This window comes from Lactuca serriola, chromosome 8 (assembly GCF_051521515.1).
Source record: "Lactuca serriola cultivar US96UC23 chromosome 8, Lser_US96UC23_V15, whole genome shotgun sequence".
NCBI lineage: Eukaryota > Viridiplantae > Streptophyta > Magnoliopsida > Asterales > Asteraceae > Lactuca > Lactuca serriola.
The window spans coordinates 122,611,387-122,630,538 of record NC_136415.1 but is presented as its reverse complement, the minus strand read 5'-3'; the positions used below and the strand labels follow the sequence as shown (position 1 = coordinate 122,630,538).

General features: G+C 36.6%; 1 protein-coding gene and 1 non-coding gene across 2 annotated transcripts; one reads left to right on the top strand and one right to left on the bottom strand.

Annotated features, from left to right (window-relative positions):
• Nucleotides 1–5,922: 5,922 nt before the first annotated feature.
• On the bottom strand, nt 5,923–6,484 carry LOC145067358 (uncharacterized). The gene is made up of 2 exons (XM_079014518.1): nt 6,248–6,484; nt 5,923–6,201 (listed from the first exon to the last, which is right to left on the bottom strand). The coding sequence occupies exons 1-2, from the start codon at nt 6,482–6,484 to the stop codon at nt 5,923–5,925; spliced, it is 516 nt and encodes a 171-aa protein (XP_078870644.1).
• Nucleotides 6,485–7,656: 1,172 nt separating this feature from the next.
• Nucleotides 7,657–7,763, top strand: LOC145071730 (small nucleolar RNA R71). The gene has a single exon (XR_013690738.1). It is a non-coding gene; the product is annotated as a small nucleolar RNA R71 (small nucleolar RNA).
• Nucleotides 7,764–19,152: the final 11,389 nt, after the last annotated feature.

Sequence of the window (19,152 nt, the reverse complement as noted above, 5' to 3'; positions counted from 1 at the left end):
ACTTACATTAGGGAGATTGTAAGGCTGCATGGTGTTCCTTTATCTATCATCTCAGACCGAGATAGTAGATTCACTTCGAGGTTCTAGCAGTCATTACAAAGTTCCCTAGGAACTAGGCTGGACATGAGTACATCCTACCATCCACAGACCGACGGGCAAAGTGAGAGAACTATCCAAACTTTAGAAGATATGTTGCGTGCCTGTGTGGTTGACTTTGGAAAAACTTGGGATACTCATTTACCCCTTGTTGAATTTTCCTACAACAACAGTTATCACACAAGCATAAAGGCAGCTCCATTCGAGGCCCTCTATGGCTGAAAGTGCAGATCCCCTCTGTGCTGCGTTGAAGTGGGTGATACCTAGTTAGCTAAAGGACGAGTTCCCGAAAGCACTCTCACGGGTCCGAAGATCATTCGGGAAACGACAGAGAAGATTGTTCAAATTCGTGAACGATTGAAAGCCTCTAGAGACCGACAGAAAAGCTACGCTGACAAGCGTAGGAAACCATTGGAGTTCCAGGTGGGCGACCGAGTCCTACTGAAGGTCTCACCCTGGAAGGGCATGATACACTTTGGAAAGCGTGGGAAGCTCAATCCAAGATACATAGGGCCTTTCGAGATTCTCGCAAGAATCGGCCTTGTGGCTTACAAACTCAATCTACCGCACGAACTCAGTAACATACATCCTACCTTCCACGTGTCAAACTTGAAAAAGTGTCTATTCGACGAGACTCTTATTATTCCACTCGACGAGATCGAGATCAACGAGAGCCTCAACTTCGTGGAGGAACCAGTAGAGATCATGGACCGAGAGGTCAAGCAAACAAAGCAGAGTCGTATCCCGATAGTGAAGGTGCGCTGGAATGCAAAGCGTGGACTGGAATTCACTTGGGAACGTGAGGATCAGATGAAACTGAAATACCCTCACCTTTTCGCTTAGTTATTTGTAACTTCTTATTTGCTTAAATTCTAATTTCGGGACGAAATTCCATCTAACGGGGGGATGATGTGACAACCCGAAATTCCCATTCTGTACAAACTATATCACTTCAATAGAAGTTATAGCAGTCACAGTTAATTTTCAGACTTTTCGCGTAAGTTTGAGTAATTCAGGGTTTACACTTCAGGAAATATTAGGAGAGTGGGTGCACTAGGGTTTTGTGCAACATTATTATTCCAACACTCTATTATATTAGAGATCATTTCTTGAATAAAAATATTTTCTGCCAAAATATCTCAGGACTATAAATAGAATTCTGAACCAAATTCATTCATTATTCATATTTCCAACTAGAGAAAAGCCATTTTCTCTCTCACGGATCTTCGGGTTTTTATACCAAAACGTGAGTAACTCTTTCTAGTAGTGTTAGAATGCTTATTAGATGCTTATAACATGATTTAGATGGCTAAATCATTAGATCTAGGAGTTTAATCCCCAAGGTGTTCTTGGGCGGTAAACTCCCGCAACGAAGCCAAAACCGACCCTTGTATTATGCTAAAGCCTTAGACTCATATGTATGCATGTTAGGGACAACAAAACAACCAAAATCCACCCAAGTTTGGGAGTTTACGGCCCAAGGTTATCATAGGCCGTAAACTCCAAATTCAAACACTAAATGGTACTTTTAAGGCTCCTAAAGCCTTAGACAATTACCTAGGCTTGTTCCCATTAAATCTAGGGCATTAAACACATCAAAGAACACAAACAAATGAGAGTTTACGGCCCAAGTGTATCTTAGGCCGTAAACTCCATTGAAATGGACAAAAGGGTGTTTTTATGACACCTAAAGCCCTAGACCTTTACAAGAAGTTGTTACCCACTTAATTGAGGGACAAAACCACATCAAAATCATTTAACAAAGTGAGTTTACGGCCAAGACTTGGTTCTTGGGCCGTAAACTCCTAAAAGGGGCACTAAGGTGTGCCTAATGCCTTCATATGCTTGGGATAAAAGTCTAGAACCTATACCACAAGTGCAAGGGGCTTGAAAGCATCAAAAACACACCATACTTAGAGTTTATGGCCGTAAACTCTAAGGGGATTGGCCTCAGGGCCGTAAACTCCTAATTGGAGTATTTCTAGACCTTAAACCCTTCCAAGGACTTAGCCACCAAGTTAGAATAATTCTAGAAAGCATTTGGGACTTCAAAACACACCAAACACACATGTTTGGGAGTTTACGGTCGTAAACTCAAGAGTTTACAACCGTAAACTCCATGTGTGTTGGTATATGAGGAGTAAACTCATATATGGGATCCTTTGGAACCCTAAACACAAGTATCTTGTCCCACAATAGCTTAGATGCAATCCTTAGGGCTTAAAACACTTATATAAAGTGTTTATTATGTCTAGGATGTCTTAACATTATCAATTAGTGATTTGAGACTAATTGAGTGCATATATGTGTGATTATATGTTCATTAGGATCGTAGTGTGTGTACAAGTCCTCGCTTGACACCTAGCCATCCTATAGCGTTCAGTTCATTCCAATCACCAACTACAGGTGAGTTCATACCCCTAATCAATATTTTAAATGATTTTAAATGCTTTAATGGGGGGATACAAGTAGAAACAAACATGTTATTGAATCATTGATATGTATTTTATAACTGTGTTTGTCATATAACAGATTTCACATGCTACAAAATGTGATGCATGAAATGGTTTTACATCTTAAAAACACATTGTTACCAAATGGTTTACCTTTGAAATGTTTATTAAAATGACATCAAGTCATTGTTAATTATTGTTCAAAACCCATAATATGTCTTACAAAACCATTTTACATTCTTGAACTAAACTATGCATATACACTTATATTCTTATATATGTATTGATGTTATAGTTTACATCTTTCATTTAGTTTCCCACACCCTTGAGTAGTAAGAGTGTATAAACCTACATGATCAACCAGTTATATTATAGTAAATTATTATAGGGATAATTTGAAGATATTAAACATTACTTCTATTACAAGGAATCACACAAGAGTCAGTTCATTCATGAGTCTATACTAGTACATTACCTGATACATGAGTACTTACAGATGTTTACCTGATACATGAATATGTTTACATATACTTACTTGTTACATGGACACACATACATGAATACCATACAGGAACACTTTTACATAGGTGCATTATCTTGTATTCACTTACTTGGATACTTGTACTTAGGACTACGAGGATGATTTATTAGTACTTACTGTGTAAATTATCTTTCCTATCTCGGTTTAATGGGATAGCTCGGCGGGACTTACCATTCTGAACCCCACTGATTAGTACCAGTGGTCGATGACCATCTACGGAGGTCTAAGGTTACTACTTATATTAGGTAGATCGATTGGGACTAACCCTTCCACCCACCTGCTGCTGCTACAGAGGACAATTGGACAATCTTCGGATGTTCATTAGGTTATACCTTTCGCTTATTGCGATGATTGTGTTACTCCTAGTACCCAGCAATGACACATACATTAATACTTGTTTTGGACAATCTTTGGATGTTCAGTAGGTTACATATTTCGCTTAATGCGATGTCGTGTTAGTCCTAGTACCCAGTGACAACACTTACAGTAGTACATTTTCCTGTTTACTTTATTTTGTGATACATTCACATAAACGATGAGTTAGACTAAGCACTTTAGTACTAGTCAATACAAAGGAAAAACTATCATTTTACAAACAAAACATTCGGGTCTTGGTAGAAGACTACATCTCAAACTGATAGAAAATAAGGGATTTTCTAGGGTTTTTCATACGTACATCAACATTTGCATTTAACGATTTACATGGCCTTCACAACAGATTTTCACAAACAAGGCAATGACACTTATATACTTATGAATTCGCCAGCTTTAAAGTTGATACTCGCTTTCAAAATAACTTGTATTCTCAGGTCATCAGTAGACAGGTACGGAGGCCAGGTTTTGAGAAGACGGAGCATACAAGTCTCGTCTTTTATTTTGATTGTATATTTTTGGTGTCTTACTACAATGAAAGAACACATATGTATTAAAACTTTACTTATAATGCAATGGATGATGTTGTTTCTTATTTATTATATTACACTGTTGTGATACTGTACATGACGTCCTCCACCCCTGAACGTTTCCGTCGTTCGTGGTTTTGGGGTGTGACAAAGTATTCTTCCGGTAAGCTATCTTCAACGCCCTTGTCATCCATCTCTTCCCTTGCTAGATTTTTGAATCTAGAAAGATGGTCAGTGGCCACATTTTCCATCCCTTTCTTGTTCTTGATCTCGATGTCAAATTCTTGAAGCAACAACACCCATCGGATCAACCTTGGCTTTGCATCCTACTTGGAAAACAAATACTTAATAGCAAAGTGGTTAGTAAACACAGTAGTTTTAGACAAAATTAAATAGGGACGAAATTTTTCAAAGGCATACACCACGACTAATAACTCTTTTTCAATTATGGTGTAGTTTTCTTTGGTCAGATTTAGGGTTTTGTTTGCATAGTAAATAGGTTGAAAGTTCTTGTCAACCCTTTGGCCACGTACACCTCCTAAAGCATAATCCCTGGCATCACCATTATCTCAAAGGGTAAGTTCCAATTTGGGGTGATAATGATCGGGGTGTTAGTTAATTTATCTTTCAAAATTTCTAAAGAGGCTAAACATTCTTTAGAAAAACTAAAATTTGCATCTTTCAAAAGTAGTTGAGTTAAAGGTCTAGTAATTTTGGAAAAATCTTTAATAAAGTGGAGGTAAAAACCTGTGTTACCTAGAAAACTCCTAACGCCCTTTACATTAGTTGGTATGGGTAATTTAGCAATAGTATCAATTTTCTCCCGATCCACCTCAATCCCTGGCTTGGAAACTTTATGGCCTAACAGAATGCCCTCATTCACCATGAAATGACATTTTTCCCATTTAAGAACTAAATTAATCTTCTCACACCTAGCAAGCATCAAATCAAGGTTAGGAAGACAATCATTAAATAAAGAGCCAAAAACAAAAAAAATCATCCATGAATACTTCCATGAATTTTTCCACCATGTCGTGAAATATCGCCGTCATGCATCCTTGAAAAGTCGTCGGCGCATTGTATAACCCAAAAGGCATGCGTCGATAGGCAAATGTTCCACTTGGGCAAGTGAAAGTTGTCTTCTTTTGATCAATTGGGTCAATAGGTATATGAAAATAACTTGAAAACCCATCTAAAAAACAATAAAAGCTATGACCAGATAATCTCTCAAGCATTTGATCAATAACAAGGAGAGGGAACTGGTCTTTGCAAGTGGCATCGTTTAGCTTTTGATAATCGATGCACAGCCGCCAACCGGTTACCGTTCATGTGGGTATGAGCTCGTTCTTCTCGTTCGCTACGACGGTCATTCCTCCTTTCTTTGGCACTACTTGGACGGGGCTAACCCATGTACTATCGGAAATTGAATATATAATCTCGGCATCTAAAAGCTTGAAAACCTCTTTCTTGCTCACCTCTTGCATGTTCGGGTTCAACCGCCTTTGGTGTTGCACTAACGGCTTTGTGCCTTCTTCAAGGTTGATATTCCGAGAACAGTAAGAAGGGCTTATTCCTTTAAAATCGGTAATTTTCCACGCGATGGCATTTTTCCTTTTCTTCAAAACTTGGACAAACTCTTCTTTTTCAAATTTGGTGTAGTTAGAAGATATAATTACAGGTTTTTGATTACCCTCTTCCAAAAGTGCATATTCTAGATGTGTTGGCAAAGTTTTCAGCTCTAAATCTGAGTTCTGAACATTGAACACGTCAATTCCAAAGAGGGAACTCGTCTAGTTCAGGTTAAGATTCTTGTCTGATCGCGATTTTTCACATGGACTCGTCGAGTCAGTGTCTTCAACTCGCGAGTCTCCTTTTCTGCACTTCTGATTATTTCTTCATATTTAGCTTCTTCGAGCAATATTTATCTCCTTTAAGTCTTTTCAGCATCAAAGTTGTCTTCAAAGGCAATGGCGGGCTCGTTTGAGTTGTCCTCCTTCCATTCTTCCAATAGTTCTTCCAAAGTGTCCACCGAAAATGTCGTGTCATCACTATATTTAGAATGCTTCATGGCTCGATCAACTCCAAAAGTAACTGAATCTTCTCCCACCCGAAGGGTAAGTTTGGATTCTATCATATCTACTATGGCATTTGTGGTGTTTATGAAAGGTCTTCTAAAAACTGATCGGCACTTGGTGGTCCTCTTCCATATCTAGCACTATGAAGTTCGCGGGAAATACAAATTTATCAACTTTTACCAATAAGTCCTCGCATATCCCCCTTGGAAATGTCACCATCTTGTTTGCTAGATGAATTTCCATACGAATCGGTTTCGGCTCTAGAAGGTTCAACTTTTTATAAAAAGAGTATGGCATAAGATTAACACTCACCCCTAAATCCGCCAATGCATAAGGACTAGTAGCCAGGTTCCCAAATTGGCATGGCAAAGTTAAACTACTCGGGTCACTCATCTTCTTCGGCAATGTTTTCAACATTATGGCTGAACAATTTTCATTAAGAACCACCTTAGATACCTCTTCCAACTTCTTTCAATTTGTGAGTAGCTCTTTTAACAATTTTGCATACTTAGGCATTTGTGCAACTGATTCTATGAAAGGAATGTTGATTTGGATGGCTTTGATATGTTCTAGGAACTTTTGATAATCTTCATTCTGCTTTTCTTATCTAGCCTGGCTTGGAAATGGAAATGGAGGTTGATAAGGTGTTGAAGGAGGGTTATTTTTTATTCAAACGGGGAACACGTAGAGTCCTTCTCCACGACTCGACGAGTCGGGTCGAAGGTCTATGATTTTGGTTCTTCTTTTTGTTCCTCCTGCACCTCTTTTCGATCCTCATTCATTATAGGCGTCAGAGGTGTAATTATCTTCCCACTCCTTGTTGTCATAATGTTGATTTGAGCGCCTCTCGGATTTTTTCAATATTAATTGCAAGTTCACCCGGTGCTCTTTGGTTTAATTGTTGTGCAAGTTGGCCTAACTGTTTTTTAATGTTTAGTATAGAGGCCTGCTGATTTCTCATCAATGCTTGTTGCTCTTTCATCATGGCTTGTTGTTCTCTTATTACAGCATCGGTTCTGATGTGTCTTTTCTTGGATGTAGCTACAAATCTTGCAACCATGTCTTCAAAATCCATTTTCTTCTCTTGCACCAATTCCTCTTTTTGATAAAAACCTCTTGTTTCTTGCCTATATTTTTCCTCCTTTGCCTTCTTGTACTCATCATATGATAGCCACTCCCTATTCATTTTTCGCCAATCCTCGCCATATCTATCGCCACTCGAGTAACATACTTGCACTTTCCGGTTCCCATGCCCATCGTGATCACAATCTCTAGTAAGGTGAGACCCGTTACAATTTTCACATCCCACCCAGATTGCGTGGATGGATTGATCCATCTTTTTCATTTTTCAGTCCAAACTATCCAATTTCGCCATCACTGCCGCCATATTATCGGAAACTAAGTTCACTGCCCCTTGAGTCGATTCGCCCCTTGGGTCATGGTACTCTCTAGAGTGCTTAGAGAATTCTTCAGTTAGCTCCTTTATAACACCGGGATTTTTCTTCGTGAGTGGTCCTTGGGAGTCAAGGAGTTTCCTAGTTGCCACGTTCACTCCATCATAGAAAATGGAGACTTCTTGTTGAATATTAAGATCATTGTGGGGGAAATTCCTCAACAAGCCCTTGTACCTTTCTCACGCCTCATAAAGTGACTCTCCTGGTTGTTGTTCAAAGTTTGCAATGGCTTTCTTCAATTTTGCTATTTTTGAGGGAGGGCAAAATTGGTCTGTGAATTTGTCACACCCTGAAACCGATGGCGGAAACGTTCCGGGGCGGAGGACGTCATGTATATCGTAACCAATGTACATAGTAAGCGTAGTAAAAACAACCATTACATTACATAGAAATATTTACATTCTTTGAAAACAAAGTGTTACAAGTGTTATACATACATATATATATATATATATATATATATATATATATATATATATATATATATATATATCATATGATCAAAAACTAAGACGAGTCTTCTATACGCTCCGTCTTCTCCAAAAGATCGTGGTGTACCTGTCTAATGTGGAACTGAGAATACAAGCAGTTTGAAAATTAGCATAAAGTTGGTGAGTTCATACGCGGTTCATTTTTGAAAAAGAATAAGTTTCCTTTGATTTTCTGAAAAAGTTGTTATCCAAGAAAATCCCATATTTTCTTATAAAAACAGTTTAGTTATCCATTTGTTACACAATTCGATTTCAAGCTGTTATGTTATTCTAGGAAAATCCCTTATTTTCCTAATATTTTAGTTATCCATTCGTTACACAATTCTAATATTTGGCATACTAGTAGTATTACTTAGGTATTCTGATATCTTAGTTATCCTACACACGAATGTCAATTATCTACCATACTTAGCCGTATTTTCGAATATTTGGATACACTCAGAAACGTACATTAACTGTATATTTGATGTTCTAGTGACTTCCAAAAGCGTACTTTAGACGTATTTCCGAAGCACTATTGACATCCAAAGGCGTATGTTTTCAAAACTCAGTCGATGTCCAGAGGCGTACTTTCGAATTATTTCCAAAACTCTGGTGACACTCAAGGCGTACACTAACTGTATTTCCGAAGTCTTAGTGTCATCCAAAGGCGTTCTTTCATATTCATCTTTCGTATTTGTATTCGTTCTATTCCTAACTGTACATTCGTATTCGTTCTGTTCCTAACTGTACTTTCGTATTCATTCTGTTCTTAACTGTACTTTCATATTCGTTCTGTTACTATCCGAGGGAGTATCTTATTAGTATTAATCCTAGTTTAAGATTAGTATGAATCCTTTGTAAATTATAAAATGTAACATAGTTTATAACACTTTATAAAGGGATCTACATTTAGTCTGAAAGTTAACTCTGCAATTCGAACTATTGGTTAATACGATTTTCAATATTAAAAGCATACAAATTATGAAACATTTGAACTGAAAATAATAAGTTTGAGTACAAGATTTCCTTGTACTTTTGCTTGTATTCCCCCCAGAAAACATTTGAAAACACGGAAAAAGGTGTAGGGGTATGAACTCACCGGTCGAGAAGTGTGTCGGTTTGGATGCTAAACGTTAGTTCGGGGCTTGCAAACGCACAAGATTCCTATGTAATATGAAGAGATACATAAAATGTATCTAATTAGACCTTGATCTACTAATTAGGTATGAATATACACTCCAAGACGCGAAAAAACTTCAAATCAAGTGTTCGGAGTGACCCAGGTGGCATCTAAGGGCATGTAGGGCCTAAATTTGGAGTTTACTCTTCAAGAGTAAACTCCTTGAGGCCCAATAACCATATCCCCATGAGTTTACGGACGTAAACTCCTGGGTGGTGTGTTCTTGGGTTTCTAACGTGTTTGGATACCAATTAAGTCATAATGGAAGTCTCGAAATAATGACTTAATTTAAAAAAATGTAAACGGAAACAATTCGAAAAAGATGAATTTTATGGACGGAAACGGGTTACGGCAATGGAGCAAACTTCGAGTTGTCACAGAATTCTTCATGCATTTTGGCCCATATGGTGATAGATCCTGGGGGAGTGATTTTAGCCAATCTTTCGCAGCTCCTTTAAATGTAACCGATAGCATACAAAGCAAAGCAGTCTCGCGAGGAACATTAGGGATGTTGACGTAGTTGGCTGTGTCGTTGACCTCGTCAATGTGCTTGTATGCGTCTTCCTGATCTTTCCCATAGAATGGGATGTCCTTGAGTTGGGCGAGTATATGGCCTTTTAGTTCAAAGTTAGCAGTTGCTTGAATCGCGGGTTGCATGAGTCTTGTTCTGGTATCATCATGTATTCTTCTTTCGTATTCGCCCATGGTTCTATCAGCAATGTCAATGATGGTGTTGTTGGGTTCGCTTTCTTGCTCGCTTTCTTCTTCAAATTCTGTCTCATACTCGATCTCTTTTGGATTGGGATTTTGTTCAAAACTTTCTATCTTGCTCCCTTCGCTCTTTTTACTGCTATACTCACCCACATTCTTTCCTTTCTTCTTTCGAAAGACCGATTTAAGGTCCTTGAAAGGTGACTTCTTTGGCGGATTAGTTTCTTCAATAATTTTATCTTTATTCTTCCTAAGAGTGGATTCCGGGTCTTCAAGTAGTGGGACCAAAGGTGTATTTGATCTACGGGTCATATAATACCTGAAAGAAAACAGAAAGACACGCGTAAAAATAACAAACCGAAATAAAAGCAAAAATGAAAGACACGATGGACTCATCGAGTCGCTTCGACTGGACTCGACGAGTTGACTGCTAAAACTAAAAAACTAAAGATCTAAATCTAAAACAGGAAAACTAGAACGTTAAACTATCTAAATAAATATAGAAAATAATAACTTTATGTAAGATAAATCTTATATAAAGGATCGATAACACTTGCAATTAAAATAACTATTAGAACCGTTCCCCGGCAACGGCGCCAAAAACTTGATGTGTGTGACATGCACTATTTTTAGTCCTACTATTTTAACACAAATTAAACACACGAAAGGCAGTGTACCTATCGATTAGTGATATAGTTCAAGCAAGTAGAGTATCGAACATAGGGAACGTTAATAATTAAACTAAATACAAGAATCTAACTAAAAACAAATAATAAAAAGAAGGGTTTTCTCTAGTTTTGCAAGACTAGAAACTTAAGCAATTAACTAGCACTCAAACAAAAACTATTAAAAACTAAAGGAAATAAAAGGTAACTAGCCTTAATAATAAAAGAGACTTCTATTCAGATTCGACTCACTTATTCCTATGGTTGATTTATGGCATGTGCAATGGATTAAATTGTCAATTGCTACCGATTCCTAATGTGATTAGATTCATGTTCACTATTACTAATCCATAGAAAACTAATTAATTCAAACAGTGGCTAGTTGGTTAAATTAACAAGTTTCCTAGCATTTAATTCGGGTCAAGTAAGACTTGTAATATTAGCTAATTAAATTTATCAATTTATTTAACATCTTGTATGGTTGTTTGTCACACAAACTCACACATTAACTTACCTATTTTCTAGTTAATCCTAGGTTCATATTCACAAATACTAGGTATATAATATTGTTTTCACATAAATCATATGAAACAAGCAATTAAGAGGATGTTCACGCAACTTAATAGACTTGATAATCAACAGAAAATAGTTATTGTCAACACATAAGGTTCTTTAACAAGCTTAACAAAAAAATTGAGCAAATCTAATCAATCCAATACCATAAAACCAAACCATATTCCTAAGCTTATCTATTCCAACTCGACGAGTCCATCACTTAAAATCCGTGTACGGTAAGGCACCTAATGGTTCACGAATCTTCTCATCAACTCATCGAGTTGAGGACCAACTCGCCGAGTTCTTCACCTTTTTTCTTAATTTTCTTCTAACTTTATTTCCCGAGCTTCAGATTAGTAGTCCCGCTTCCTTTTTAACTTGAGCATATTCTTTAGGCTGAAAATAATTGAAACATAATTAATTACCTTTTGTTCAATAATTGAGACAAAATAGCCAAAAAGTATTAAGATATTAGACAAAATATATGACTAAATATGCACATATTAGTAAACGCATCAGTAACTTGGTGTTATAAAACGTATTGTTGTGTACGATTTGAAGAGTAAATAGTACAAGCATATAAGTCAATGTTCAACTGTTCCTTTTATCCTAAAAGGGTAAAAGCGATATCTTGGGCCCCTCGATGATTTTGTGTTGACTGATGTGTCGGGCCCGGTCGTGACTGAATTGATGTGCTCAATTAAGTTCTATGTCAGAAAAATCAGAAATCGGGAAACAAATTGTTGGACATTGAGTATGAATATATTCCATGTCTTTGTCCAAATGATATCTTGCAGAATGAAGGATTATATTATCCCTTATCTAAAGGACGTGTCATTGACTAGGTCAAATTTTGACTGCGGATTTTAAGAGCTACGATTGCTAAGTCAGATTCTGAATTTGCATTGGCAGTTATAGTTATTAGACTTATCCAAGTGGGAGATTGTTGGACTAGGTGTCTAAGCCCATAACTATAATTGGTATGTACTTGATCTCATAGTAGTATGGTCCTTTCAGGTTGCCTTCACCATAGCAACTTGACAGGATGATTTTGGAGAAAGAGGTTGGTAAATGATTTATTGATATATTATAAGAATAATATATTAATTAATAAATCATATCATTTAATTAGTAATAATCAAAAATTAATTTAGAATTAATTTTGCGATTAACGGAACTGATTAAATAAGAAGAGGACTGATACTGCAAATCATTGATAGTTGCAATGTTGGGCTGATGGATTCCTTTAGAAGTGAGTAGACGAAATCCATACGAAGCCCTATAGATATTTCATCCAAGGCTTCTAGGAAGGAGTTCCATGGACTGCTTAAGGCCTAAGCAATCAGATTAGGGTTTCCACCTAAAAACCCTAGGAGCCCCAACTATATAAGGAACCCCTTGGTAAGCAATTTTCGGCCCTATACATTCCACTTACAAAAGGGTTTTCATTTCACTATACGTAAACTCGTTGAAACAAATTTTGTGAGTCAAAGTGCAATGGAAATACTTGTACATTTTGGTCTTAGGGTTTCTAAGACTACAAATCAGTTTATGGAAAATATTGGATTTTTCTAGAAACGAACACTATCATTTTACAAGAAAAGGCTTACAATTCTTGATACACACTCTTATGAACTCACCAACTTAATTGTTGACACTTTTCCAAAACTACTTATATTCTCAGGAAATCACTAAAACAGGTAACTACTAGCTTTTGAGGATAGGACGCTAAGGCGTCAAACAAATCTTTTTATCATCCTATTGTAATTGATTTTGAAATATGTAACTCTTACTACAATGTAACTTTTTCAATTATATTTATGATGATTGTGTTTTCTTGATCACTATTGTTCATTATGTTATGATACAATACATGAAAGTCATCCACCCCCGGACGTTTCTGCCATCCTGGTTTGGGGGTGCGATAGTAGGCTACTGGGCATATTTTAGCAAGGATCTCAATAGGTCCTATGTATCTCACGTTGAGTTTGCCCCTCTTGCCATATCTTATAACTCCTTTCCAAGGAGATACTTTTAGCATGACTCTATCTCCAACTTGAAATTCAAGTGGTTTTTGTCAAAAGTCGGCATATTTCTTTTGACGATCACAACTGTTCCTAATTGTTCCTTAATTTTCATGACTTTCTTGATGGATGGTGCATGCAAATAGCTACACCTAATTTTACCTACTATCCTACTAGCTATTCGACCTAGGGTTGTGTACCCTGTCGTAAATAGTATAACACAAAAGTCAGTTATCGATCTCAGGGAACGGAATTAATTATTTATCCTACTTAGTATTAAATTAATCTAAAATTCTGAGCAAAAGTAAAAGAGTTGTTATCTAATTTTGCAAGTTTATACAAACTTAAATTCTCTAACACTATTCAATCAAATATTAAAAGCACTTCTTAGTTCAAATTCACTTTCCCTCAATGGTTAGCTATTAATTATAGATAATTCTTGTTGGTTACCAATTAAAATATTATTAGCAATTCAAGTCCAAATTGACTAATGTAGAATTAATTCATGTAGAGTTATGCATGGTCATAGCTAACTTAACACAAAATCAATTATTTAATTGGATTTGAGCTACGTAAGATTGAGTTAACAAACACAATTATGGTCACAGTATATGTTCACCGGCACAGCCAAATTCAATACTTTAATTACTTATCTAAGACTAGTTCGATCTTAGCTCTAATAATCTAACGGTCACTAAATGACAAGGTAATCAAATTCATGCAGATTAATGATCACTAAACTACACAGAATATGAATTAAGGCAATCTAGTATCAAATGAAGTATGTTAGGTATAAACAATCAAACACAAGCCAATAACCAACTAGAAAAATACATACTAATATAACCAAACCATGAGTTCCGGCTTCATCTAGCTAACAGAAGCAACTAGATTTAGCTACTCATAGCAACAAATAAACACTCGGTCTCAACCAATAAAGACATAGTAAATTATACCAAACTAGAATAAAGCTTTGATCTTCTCCTTCTCTTTTGATGCCAATGCTTGATTACCCTCCTTAGTCTTCTGTGAAATTCGAATTAAGAACCCACTAATATCCAGCCAATCCCTAAAACCCATAAGTACCAAGGATATATATACTTATCGTGAATTTGAACTCCACATCGTGCATTAGGACTCCACGTCGTGGCATTAGATGAATCCTTATCAGACAAGGATTTCGATTTTCCATGCACTCATCTTCCAGAATCGTCCATGCCACATCGTGTAAGTGAAGTCCACAATGTGGCATCAGTTGTTTACATGGATTTTCTTTTCTTTAAATCTCCAAACCTCCAAAGTTCCCTCTCTTGTCGGTTTTAGTCCTTATTCTTCGAGATGACTTCTTTTTGCTGCAAAATGTAATTTAATCTTATAAGTACCATTTATCTATGCAAATAACCAAAATATTAAACAAAATGTATTCATATAATGTCTAAAAATATATATAAATATGGCAATATCAAATACCCTACACTTATCTTTTCCTTGCCCTCAAGCAAAACTAATTATTTTTAATTCAAATCTTCATCACTAGCATCACATAAAACACTCCATTTTGAACTCAGCCATTATACCAAGACCTCAATGCGCATATTTGAGTATAAGGTCCTAATAACTTCCTCGATCCTTGCTACTCACAATCCTTATGAACATTCACCCCTTAGCTTATATGATACTCATTTATGCAACCCTCCGAATCAATCCTCAGAAATCTTTCTTAACCTCAAGGTATTTTTGGTTAAGCAACCCAAGAATACGTAATCTAGAAATTACAACTTTAGATACCAAAATGGAGCTCTTGGAATTCTTCACTTCTATGAATATTCGATCTTTGATTTCTTTGAATTCACCACCTTTTTGTTTGATTTTTGGTATCTTCAACTTTTGAATCTTCAGAATTTTGATCTTTTGATCTTCATACTTTGATAACTCCAAAAATTCTTATAACTTTTCAGTAATTTTTCTTTCTTTTGTTTTATAATATCTCACTTTTTCTCTCAATTCCTACATGCTTAAGAAAAGGAGCTTAACTTCAAACTTTATTAGTTAGAGGGATTAGTCTAAGTGCAATGACTACATAAGCTCTCCGAGATAGATTTATGGTACAGGCTGAAAAACGTATTATGTCATATAAACTACCAGATTACCTTTCATATCTCATGGCTTTTCACTAGGAATGGGAAGCCACAAATATACTAAAACATATATTGGCTTAATTAAACATTTGGGTTCTCACCGGATCATCCATATAACACTAGCAACTTAAGTTTAAACTATTACTAGATTAAATTTGTAAATTAGGACTCAAAATACCATAAGACCGGGCAAGCCGGGTGACTAAGTGTCCACCCGTAAGACTACCCGGTCTAGAATTAGCCGTCTTCCTTCCCATAAACCGTGCAAGCATATACGGGATATCACAAAAATACCATGTGTAATTATGCTCCACAAATGAAACAAATTTTGAGTGGCTAGCTTATCCCCATGATTATTCTGATTGATTGAAAAGGTGATGAGGCGATGCAAAAAATGATAAATGAGATTCTAGATTTTTCCTTTGCTTGCATCACGAGAATTGTACTCGTGATTCGAAATAGTTCTCCAAAATGGGACATAAAAAATCCTGGAGGTGAAATCTCAAACACACCCTTGTAAAAATAGAACGAAAAATGGTGATTATGTTTCCGCCTCGGTGTAAAGTCCCATGCGCCATGCGAATTCTCTATGGCTGCACTCACGGTACTCTCCCCCTAAACGAAAAGCAAGTGCCCGATTGTAGTTGGGATCGGTGGTCTTATCCTCAAAATTTACGATAGCGTAAAACTCCACCGATAGTTCCCGATAGACGGGTTCTTAAATAGAAAATAGATTATTAAAACCATTACATGCGAATGTAAAGCCATCTCCCATAAATACATTTTTCCAATACCTTTCCAACTCCATAACCATACCAACCCTGTGTAACCATGCCCAATCTATAATAGGAGCAATTGCGAACTTACGGTTATACAACCATCCCAACTGATTCTTGTAATTATTTTGCGTAGCACAAGAGAGGTTTTGAGGAAACCCGTAGAGCATGTGAATACTTGACGCATCAATAAGGTCTTGTGGTTGAGGAACTGCCCTTTGAGGACCCATTTTTCCTGCAATGAATAATAATTGACGAAACAAAACAAAACCACCAAAAGATTAAAATTTTAAGCGAATTAGAAAACTGGTTGCTCAGAATCCACATTGTGGATATCAGATCCACGTTATGGATCTCAAATCCACGCCGTGCACATAGCTCGTTTCGTGACTTCTGTCGGTCCAAGTAATGGTTAAAACTAACCAAAATTTTCACTTGGAGTTTGTTAATTCTGTCAATCTAAGGCTTTGTGTAACACATGCAATCAACATTCATTAATCAAACGACTCAATTTTGGGTAATTGACCTCTAAAAAAAACCCTAACCACTAAATGCATAAAATGACAGGAAAGTAACAAGATTATTGAATGTAACAATTACCAAATGCAGATAGGAGACAAATAAAACAAAATTCGTGGAAGTAGAATGCAAAAATTGAGTGTGGGTTTTGGTTGTTCTTCGTCTGTGCATGTGGTAACATATGGGGTTTGGTCAAAAGTGAACTATCCTATACTGGTCCCCCACCCCATGACTTTTTAAAGTCCACGTTGTGGGATTAAGATACATGTCGTGGGCTCGTCTTATGGGCTTAGAATAATTGGGCCAATTGGATTTACCACGAGGTGGGCTTTGACCCACAACGTGTTGTCGAGATCTCATATAAAAGTCCATTTTGCTTAAAAAACTTTAATTTATTTTACCACTCAATTTTTAGGGACCCCACACTTAATTTATGTCCTTTTCTAAATGGTAAGATGACTTAGATAATTATTATCCTAAATGGAAACTAAAAATGCAAAACGAAAAGAAATTCAAACCGAGATCGGGTTGCCTCTCGAGAAGCGCTTCTTTGTATTGGAGTCATGAGCCGAACTCCGTGCCACCTCACGTTGAATTTGTCGGAGTGTTCACCACCATTTGCATATTTTGATCCTTCCATTTCCTTTTATAAGCTTGAACTCGCCTAATATAATCCTTATTAGAATTTTCTTTCTTACCCTTCGCATCACCTTCTTCGAGCTTTCACTTAATTCCTTTATTCTCCTTAAGTTTATCTTCCACTTTTTCCTCACTCTTTAGCTCCACGGGTACCATCTTCTTGTCCCAAGTTAGTATCTTTTCTTCAGATGTAACGTCGTCTTCATCACTTGATATTAAGTCTTCCTCACTATCATGCTTACCCAAGATGTTAGATTTTTATAAGCAATTACCTCAAAAACAAGTGGAACGGATGCTCTTGGTTTGGTGCGTTTAACTTGTTGAATTGACTTAAGTTCTTCTTCTATTAACTTCTCCAACTCTTCAAGATCATATTCTTCATCAATGTTGAAGACTTTACCTTGAAAATTATTGCCTTGAAAACCATCTTCTATTCTAAAAGTAGCTTCATCATCTCCAACTCTCAAAGTAAGTTTGGACTCGCGAATGTCAACCAAGGCTCTAGCATTATTTAACAAATGGCGACCAAGAATAATCGGGACATTACCATCTTCCTTCATATCTAAAACGACAAAGTCAATTAGAAAAACAAATTTCCCAACTTTTACCAAAATATCTTCCACAATACCCCTAGGATGAGTTACTGAACGATTGGAAATGTGAATTGTCATTCTTATAGCCTTCAAATACGGAAGATTTAGATTTTGATAGAAAGACTAAGGAACTAGGTTTATGCTAGCTCCAGAATCAGCTAAAGCATAAATCTTCAAATTATTCCCAAACTCACATGGAAGAGTGAGGCGTCTAGGATCTCCCATCTTCTTTGGTAACTCTCCCATAATCACTTTAGAACTCTGCTCACGAAGATTTACCTTGGAATTTTTCTCTAGTTGCTAGTGAGTATTGATTAAATCTTGTAAAAACTTAACATATTCGGGAACTTTAGATAATGAATCAATGAAAGGAGTATTTATTAGAATACCCTTCACTTGTTGCATAAACTTCAAATGCTCCTACACCATTGGATGGATATTAGCTCGGGAAGGAAACAGAAGCAGAGGATGATAAGCTCAAACATCACTAAAAATTTTCTGATCAGACCCTCTCCACGTTGTGGAGATTGGATCCCCACATCGTGAATCTGATTTTTTAACAACATTATTTTCTTCTAATAGCGACTTCTTAGGCTTGGGTCCAGTCTGAGATGGATCTACTTCTAGTGCTTCAAGGAACTCAGATATGGTATCCTCTTGAGTTTCTATTACCATTACATGTGATTGAGGCTTTTTCTCGGGAAGTTTTAGAGATAATTTTTCTTCTACAAAAGTAGTTAGTTGACCTAGTTAAAGTTCAATATTTTGGATTGATGTTTGGTGATTTCTTAGCAAGGCTTGCAGTTCGTTCATGATATTTTGATGCTCCCTTATCACTACATCTGTCTCATCATGTCTTTTCTTGGAAGCCTCCATAAATCTATGTAACATAGACTCAATATCAACCTTCTTTTCAGGAGGTGGTTGTTCTTTTTGGTAGAAGCTTCAGTTAGCCTGTCTATATTTTTCTTCTTTTAGCTTCTTATATTCGTCATATGGTAACCACTCCTTCTTTGGTTTCCTCCACTTTTCATGCCTCATAAAGCGTTATAAAGAGTTACTAATGCAGAAGGAAATATTCAACTTTGAGCAACAACCCGGTGAGTCGCTTTATGAGGCATGGGAGTGTTATAAAGAGTTACTAATGCAGAAACTTAACTTTTTGCAGGTTTTACCTCAAAAAAAGGATCGACTAACCTAAATCAAATAAATCAACAATCAAATAAGTCGTTCCCCGGCAATGGCGCCAAAAAGTTGACGCGTGCAAATGGCTACACCTAATTTTACCTACTATTCTACTAGCCATTCGACCCAGGGCAGTGTACCCTTTCATAAATAGTATAGCACAAAAGTTGGAT